The following is an 8,344-nucleotide window of genomic DNA, read 5'->3' as shown; positions in this document are numbered from 1 at the left end:
CTCCCCCTCCCCCTCCCCTCCCCTCCCCTCCCTTTCCTTCCCTTCCCTTCCACAGCTATCGCTCTGTCACCCAGGCTGGAGGGCAGGGGTATGATCATAGCTCATTGCAGACTTGAATTCCTGGGCTCAAGTGATCCTCCCACCTCAGCCTCCTGAGTAGCTGGCACTACAGACACGTGCCACCACACCTGGCTAGTTTATTTTTAAATGTCCTGTAGAGATGGAGTCTTGCTTTGTTGCCCAGGCTGATGTCACCTCCCAAAGCACAGGGATGACAGGTGTGAGTCATCACACATGGCCACATTTCTCTTGTTCAAATCATGTGGTCTGTGGTACTTTGTTAGTGTCACGACAAGACACTCGAGTAGCGGGAAGCAGCACATGGGGCAGTTTTGTGGGGGCGGCTGTGAGGCTGAGATGCCTGGAGAGCACAGCTGGGGCACGCATTTGTGATGACCAGCTGTGGCCCTCTCGGGCCTCTCTGAGACAAATGTGGGTGCACAGCCCTGCCCTGTCCTCCGTAAGGACTGAGGAGGACGTGAGGAGGGGGTGGAGATCCAAGTGTGTTGGCAGGCTGTGTGGACAATGCCCACAGTCGAGGCGGAGGTGTTCAGGATGGAAATATTTTGGCAATGTGTGTCAACCGCCTTGGAAAATCTCAAATCCCCTGATTCACTGGGGTAAACACGCAGACACACAAATATTTACACACAAGGACGTCCTTTAAACGGTTCCATAGGACGCTGAAAAGGTCACTTATGGTCGAGACATCCAAGGCTGAGTAAAGTCAGATACACTGGGTCCACCCCGGGTACGGAATGGTGAGGCCATGGAGCCACCTCCCTGTGCCTGGCCTCATCTGCCCCCAACACACAGGATGGTCGGAAGGCCACACCCCACATGCTAATCGCAGTTGCTGTCTTTGGCTGGTGAGATTAGAGTCGTCAGAGAGTTTGTTGTTTCTATGACTGTTTATTTCATCAATTTGGAAAAGGTAGAAGCGGAGGCCGGGTGTAGTGGCTCACGCCTGACGCCTGTAATCTCAACACTTTGGGAGGCTGAGGCGGATCTCGGGAGTTCAGGAGTTGGAGACCAGCCTGACCAACATGGTGAAATCCTGTCTCTACTAAAAATACAAAAATTAGCCAGGTAATGTGGCGGGCGCCTGTAATCCCAACTACTCGGGAGGCTGAGGTAGGAGAATCGCTTGAACCCGGGAGGCAAGGGCTGCAGTGAGCCAAGATCAAGCCACTGCACTCCAGCCTGGGCGACAGAGTGAGACTGTCTCAAAAAACAAAACAAAACAAAACAAAACAAAACAAAAACAAAGAAAACCAGGAGAGGAAATGAACTGCATTTCTCTAGACAGCCTCAAAAAGTTAAAAAAAAATGAAATTTAAAACTTGGAATATGCCACTTATAATAGTGTCCAAAAATATGAAATACCATCTAATAAAAGCTCCAGTATAGAAAAGTACAGGCCAGGCACAGTGGCGCACGCCTGTAATCCCAGCACTTTGGGAGGCTGAGGCGGGGGGATCATGAGGTCAGGAGTTCGAGACCAGCTGGACCAATATGGTGAAACCCCGTCTCTACTAAAAACACAAAAATTAGCCCATCATGGTGGAACGCACCTGTAATCTAAGCTATTTGTTAGTCTGAGGCAGGAGAATTGCTTGAACCTGGGAGGCAGAGCTTGCAGTGAGCCAAGATCATGCCACTGTACTCCAGCCTGGGCAACAGGGCGAGACTCTGTCTCAGAAAAAAAAAAAAAGAAAAATTACAAAACCTTTCTTTCTTCTATCTCTGGTGCTTGAATCAGGAACAGAATCTCATTAAGAAGGAATTCCATACATGTATTGGAGGTAGAAACTTTGTCAATATAGTTAGAGACTTTCGGCCGGATGCAGTGGCTCACGCCTGTAACCCCAGCACTTTGGGAGGCCAAGGTGGGCAGATCACTTGAGGTCAAGAGTTCAGGACCAATGTGGTCAACATGGTGAAACCCCATCTCTACTAACAATACAAAAAATTAGCCAGGCATGGTGCCAGGCGCCTGTAATTGCAGCCATTTGGGAGGCTGAGGCAGGAGAATTGCCTGAATCCAAGAGGCGGAGGTTGCAGTGAGCCGAGATCATGCCACTGCACTCCAGCCTGGGTGACAGAGAGAGACTCTCTCAAAAAAACCAAACCAAACCAAACCAAAACACCAAAAAACAAGATTCAAGGAAAAAGAAATCTCAGTGAGTGATAAGATCCGGTTAGTTTCCTGCTGGGGGCCTGACGCCAGGCTCTACTGGACTCTACGCTACGGTGGATGCTGCTGTCCTGGTTTTGCCAGGACTAAGGACTGTGCGAGGCAGCATCCTGGCTGGGCACTTGTGCCACTTACCTGCTGGTGTAGCCTGTGACAGGGTTCCAGCGCTGGTTCTCATAGATGTGAACACACTTCACATCTGACTGCGTGTAGATGTTACTGGTGCTGCTGGCCAGGCCTGCGGGGAGAGGTGGCTGCTGGGACCGAGGCCACATGGGCTCTGCTTGGGACTCTGGCGTTCCGTCTGAAGCACAGATTCCCAGAGAGGCCGGGGATGGGCTGGAGCCAGGTCAGCGGAGAGGGGCAAACAGGCCTGTTGAGCTTATCTCACGGGGCGGCCTGCCTTGGTTTCTCGCCTCCGGGCCTGTGATTATTCTGGGATTGCGCAACCTTGATGAACACAGCCCACTGTGCATCAAACCTCCCATCCACACCCCTGCAGCACCTCTTCCCACCTTGCCCTCCCACTTAGCACCAGGGAGGCCTGAGGCCCACCCAGCTCACTCCGTGTTACCAAAAGCACCTGGGACCGTGAACGTAACATCTGTGAGCCCCGGCTCCCTCACTTGTGACATGAAGACAGAGGCCATTCCTGCCTCACACACAGGGCAGCTGCAAAGCCTGCTCAGATACGCGTTCCTGGCGCGTCAAGGGACCACAGTTCTCTGGGGTTAGCTGCTCCCCCGTGAGGCATGTGGGCTGTGGCCTGGAATGCCCTGTTTCAGTGTCCGTTTCTGCCTTCGTTTTCCAGTAGGAACAGAGGGACCCTGGCCTAGAAATCGGGGGTCCACAGAAGTTCAGCGAGTGCCTACCCTGAAGGAAAAGCCCACCTAACACCCTGAAAATGAGGGGCCGGACACGCTGGGGGGCCTTGGCCGCTGCCTCTCTGGAACCTTCGAGGCCCTCAGCTTGGGGGGGTACTGGCAGGGACCATCCTGGGTGGAGGCTGGCAGTGGTGAAGGTCACCTGTCAGCCAGCTGTTAGCCGAGTGTGAACACTGCGGCAGTAGCCCTGGCCTTGGGCAGGGAACCCAGGCGGGGACTAGAGGGAAGAACGCCCAGGAAGGCTCCAGGCGGGTGGCCCGCGGGCTGCCCTCACCTTGGAAGCAGCCACCTCCATAGCCACCTGTGTACACCCAGGCCGTGTGGTCATAGCCGATGCCCCACACCACGCCCTGGCTGTTGGCCTCCACCATCCGCAGGTGGCCTCCCATCTGCCGCCAGAACCTGGAAGGATGGGAGAGGGCAGGAGGAAACCCCTCAGGCCCCACCTTCCAACCCTGCCTGGCCGCCCTTTTGTTCCATGGCCTCCCGTGGTTCTGGGATTTTCCCAGCCCTCCTCGGTCTCCAAGCACAGACCGTCCACCCTGCCTGACCTCCATGTTCACACTAATCAACGCTGAAGAGATTCAGCCCACGAGAGGTGGAGGGTCTTGGCACTGGGGCTGTGCAGGTCAGACCCCTCCACGGGCTGGGAGTCCTCTGGAACCCACCCACCTCATCCCCACGGTGACACGGAGCGGATGAGGCCAGCGGCGTGTTTCACAGGGCCCCTTGGGGTCTGGGACCTGGGGGAACGGGCTGGCCACAGTGGCAGGTGCAGCCAGGCTTGAATGTCACAGAGCAGAGCCAGACGTGACGTCTAATCCTCTGCATGAGTGACAGCACAGCCCTTGGGCTTCCAGGGTGTCAGCAGGAGGCGGCGCCACCACAGCATGGCCTCCTGGGCGGGCAGAGTGCAGGCTGCAGCTGGTGCAGGTCAGCCTCCTGTGGCCGAGGCCCTGTCACTGTCACCGTCACCAGAGGCGGTCTGAATCCTCCGACAGGATATTGCTATCCTCTCCTGCAGCCAGGGCTTCTGGCTCACTATGTCCCCAGCCCCAGTGCCCACAGGTCATGAAGCCCAGGACCTCGTCGTTTTGGGGACACCCTCTGGGGCAGCCTCTCTGTCCCACAGGGGACAGAATCATAGCCCCCATGTCCGCTGCTGGGTCCTCCTCCTCAGGACTCAGCTCAGATCCCCCCAGGGAAACTCGTTCCCCTTTTGCGGCTTTTTTTTTTTTTCCTGAGACAGGGTCTCACTGTGTTGCCCAGGCTGGAGTGCCATGGTGTGGGGTGTGATCACACCCCACTGCAGCCTAGAACTCCTGGGCTCAAGTGATCCTCCCACCTCAGCCCTGCGAGTAGCTGGGACCACAGGTGCATGACACCGTGACTTGCTAATTTTTTGACTTTTTTTTTTTTGGTAGCGATGAGTCTGGCTATGTTGCCCAGGCTGGTCTTGAACTTCTGACCTCAAGTGATCCTCCTACCTCAGCCTCCCAAAGTGATGAGATTGCAGGTGTGAGCCAACCTGCCTAGCCCCACCCTGTGGCTGTCAATGTCCCCAACAGAACAATGCCTCCTAGGCTTGTGCGTCCAGCCCTGCCCTCACCCCACTCCAGCCTGGCTACCCCGGGTCCCCCAGGTCCCGTCTCCACTGGCACTTCCCAGTGCCAAACACCAAGTCCTCTCTCCGCCCACGCCCGCTGGACTTCAAACCCCACCAGCTCTGCCTGGACCACGCCCCCAAACTCTCCTCCCCCAGCAGTTCTCTCCTCTCTGCCCCCAGGCCCCGGGCGGCCCCTGCAGCAGGGCCTCAGCTGGAGCTGGAGGCGGCTGAGCACCGGTCTGTGCCCTGGACAGGTGGAGAGATGTGGCTGCTTTGCCAGGGCCTGGAAGCCCCCTGGGGTGCAGAACTGCGCCCCTCACCCACACTCCACATTCCTCCCGAAGCTCAGAGGCTCCTGGGCGGCACTGACCCACCCTGGGCCCGGTGGGGCTTCTGGTTCCTCCTCTTGGGGTCTTTGGACAGGCCCAGGGGACTTGGGCCTGGGAACCAGTGGCTGTGCTTCTGGCTGGTCGGCGAGAAGCTTGGCCCTGCATGGACTCCAGTCTTCTGGACCCCCCTTCTGTAACCATGAGCTCTGGGTGAGGCCAGGCCCCACCCGGAGTATAGCCCACTCACATCTGGTCGCAGGGCAGGGGGTGCTCATGGGCCTCCAGGTCCGGGCTGGGCTCGCTCACGAAGATGTCCCCCTTGCAGGTGATGGACCAGATGGCCTGCGGGGATGGGCGGCCCTGCACCTTTCGGCTCTCGCAGCAGGACAGGCTGAGCAGGGCGAGCTGGCGTGGCACAACGCTGGTCACTGCCGAGCAGGCCAGGCCAGGTCGCCCCACCATGGCTGTCCCTCTCCCCGGCCCGAGGGGACCTTCGCCCACTCACCCAGTCATTCATGTCCTGCTCGGTGGCGGCAGCCAGACGCACCGGCCACCTCTGCCGTGTCCGCTCGGGGGTGTACAGGGCAAAGGAGTGCTTGGTCTCGTTCAGCACTGGGACCAGCGCCACCACCTCGTTCAGGAATATGTGGGCGTACTGTTCACAGAGCAGGCGCCCGGCAGGGCTGTCACCCAGGGCAGGAGGCCTCTGGAGGGCGACCCTCACTGTGCTTCACCCTGGGACCCTGCCCTCGGACACCCTCTCTCCTGGCACCCCTGGCCCTGCTCCCTCCCCTGGGTACCCCCAGCTCTGACCCCTCCCTTGGTACTTCATTTCTTTACCCCCTTCCCTGGGCACCCCCATTTCTGTACCCCTCCCCTGGCACCCCAGCCCTGTGTCCCCTCCCTGGCCCCATCTTCCATGGGACCTGCGGGCACCTTCTTCTCCTCGTGGACCACATAGTAGATGAAGAGGATGCTGTCCCGGGCGCCGTCGTGCCCCGTGAACTGCTCCAGGGCCACGCGCACGTCCACCCACTTGTGGGGCTTCCAGTCGCACCACCACTGCAGCGCCCCGGTCTTCACCCACACTGACTACGCAGGCCGGGGCAGGGGACACCGTCACAGGCAGGCCCGGGGTGCAAGCGGAGGGGGGCGGGGCCAGGGGTGCCCAGAGGAGGAGGCAGGGCTGGGGTAGGGCCCACCCGGCACTCCCAGCTCTCAGCCCAGCTCCCCCCAGGCTAATGACAACGGTGACGCTGCTGGACACCCGACAGGTGCAGGTTGAAAGCCAGGGCTGTTCGGTACAACCTCCCCTCTCGCAAACAGCCGGGCAGTGGGCACTACCACCCTGCCTTCTGCATGGGGAAACAGGCTCGGGAGGTTCCGTGCCCGGCCTGGTGTCACACAGTGAGCCAGCGGCGAGCTAGAACCCAAACCACAGCCTGCTTGTGTCCAGCGGCCCTTGGAATGAGGAGGGTCACATGCTGTGTGACTTCCCTGTCACCCCCACACTTGACTGTGAGCCTCTGAGGGCCGGGCTCTGCCACAGGACAGCGGGGCGGTAGCAGGGTTGGTCCAGAGGTGGGGTCTCTGGCCGCCCTCTGTGCTAACTCCTTGCAATCACACGCTGCACCCCTGGGTGCCCGGGGTTCCCTCCAGCAGGGAGAGGATGCCGTGGTTCCCCTCCCTGGCCACCCTCCCCTCCCCACCCACCACCCTCTGAGGTTGCTGTTGTCTCTGGGTCCCCAGGGCCTCCAATGAGCCCGGAACACAGTGGGGCCCGAACCAAAGTCTTCAGGATGGACGAAGGAACCCTGAGCTCCTTTCTCTATGCCTGCATCTGCGTGGGAGACGGATGGACAGCGGGATGGAGGCATCCATCTGTTTCTCTCAGAGCTGGTACACAGCAGGTGCTCAATGAATGATTGTTAGAAAAAAAAAAAAAATGTGTGTGCAGCCACCGGGGTGCCCACCTGCTCCACAGCCTGCTCGTAGTGTCTGAAGTTCTCCAGCTCCCGCTTGGTCCTTTCTGTGAGCTGCTGGAAGATCTGCTTCCTCCAGGCGGCGGTCTGGGCCGGCGTGATGGACAGGGACAGCGTCTGCACCGAGGGAGACAGGCCTGTGGGGCAGGCAGAGCCTCAGGGCCGGGGCACCGTCCTGCCCGCAGCTGGGCAGGAAGCCACGGCGCTCCCCTCCACCAAATCAGCCCTTTCTAGGTCAAAAGCTACACTCTCTGTTAAGCCTCCTTCCACCCTTCGCCCTGACGGACAAGTTGCTCTCCCGCAGTAATTCAGCCTGGAAAGCGGCCAGCACTGCTAGCACAGCGGATGGGCTGCAGACGGGGGAGGAGGCATTGGCCACTGTGCTTCCAGGTCCTGATGGCCTCAGGCTGGTATCTGAAGGCCACAGAGGAGCCCAACGTCTGGCTCAGGGCTGCTGAGCACAGGGAGGTATCCAGGGAGGACAGCAGGCCTGCCCGAGCCCCGCAACCCCGGCCTCCTCCCACACCCCACACCCCCAGGGCACCTGGCCATGTGGATGCCCCCAGGCCCTGCAGGAGCCCTTACCCGCTTGGACAGTGAACCACCTGGGCATGGCACATGCCTCCACCACGCAGCCGCCTCCCGACACCCAGGCCCACAGCGGGTGGTCGTCCACCCCGTACGGCTCCTCCAAGCCCAGCGGGAGGAGCCCCAGTGAGGAGAGGCTGGTGGTCTCGGGGAAGCCAGCGGCCGAGTGGCTGGGCACTTTCTTGGGCTCCTTGAGGTCAATATTGGTCCAGGGCAGCTCGGCCGGCGTGGGGGCCGGGCCGGGGTGTGTGTCGGGTCCGGCCGCCCCGCTGCCCTCGGCTGGGCAGCCATCCTCCGTGGTATCTTCTGCAGTCCTGCCAGCCCCTGGGCCCGAGGCTGAGCTCCCTGTGGGATTCTTGGAATCGTCTAGAGGCTCTGCAGGGAGAGGCTGGCCAGGCCCCGGTCTCTCAACTTCTGAGGAGGCATCGGTGTCGCTGGGGGCAGATTCGCCACTGCCCCTCACCTCGTCACCGAAGAAGCAGCCGGCACTAGGGACAAATCAGGGCAGACCCGTCACTCCCTTGCAGGGGAACAGGTGCTATCAGGCAGGCCCGGTTCCAGCGTGCTCCACCATGACTGCCTGTGGAACCTTGGGCAAGTCAGAACCTCTCTGAACTGTCTCTTCCTCTGTGCAAGACATACATCAGCACCTGCTTCCAGAAAGCTGACACCTGCACCACCCTGCAGACCAATCACAT

General features: G+C 59.7%; 1 protein-coding gene across 1 annotated transcript in view; it reads right to left on the bottom strand.

Annotated features, from left to right (window-relative positions):
* Positions 1-8,344, bottom strand: part of TECPR1 (tectonin beta-propeller repeat containing 1) — a 60,554-nt gene that overhangs the window by 10,008 nt on the left and 42,202 nt on the right. The window contains exons 10-16 of the mRNA XM_011985808.1: positions 7,644-8,134; positions 7,050-7,195; positions 6,013-6,168; positions 5,582-5,731; positions 5,324-5,481; positions 3,416-3,543; positions 2,393-2,495 (exon numbers count right to left, since the gene is read on the bottom strand). Coding sequence (XP_011841198.1) covers positions 2,393-2,495; positions 3,416-3,543; positions 5,324-5,481; positions 5,582-5,731; positions 6,013-6,168; positions 7,050-7,195; positions 7,644-8,134 — 1,332 coding nt within the window. The remainder of the gene's footprint in view (positions 1-2,392; positions 2,496-3,415; positions 3,544-5,323; positions 5,482-5,581; positions 5,732-6,012; positions 6,169-7,049; positions 7,196-7,643; positions 8,135-8,344) is intronic.

Source organism: Mandrillus leucophaeus, unplaced genomic scaffold, assembly GCF_000951045.1.
Source record: "Mandrillus leucophaeus isolate KB7577 unplaced genomic scaffold, Mleu.le_1.0 Scaffold29, whole genome shotgun sequence".
NCBI lineage: Eukaryota > Metazoa > Chordata > Mammalia > Primates > Cercopithecidae > Mandrillus > Mandrillus leucophaeus.
The sequence above is the reverse complement of the archived record's forward strand: the minus strand, read 5'-3'. Positions and strand labels throughout refer to the sequence as shown.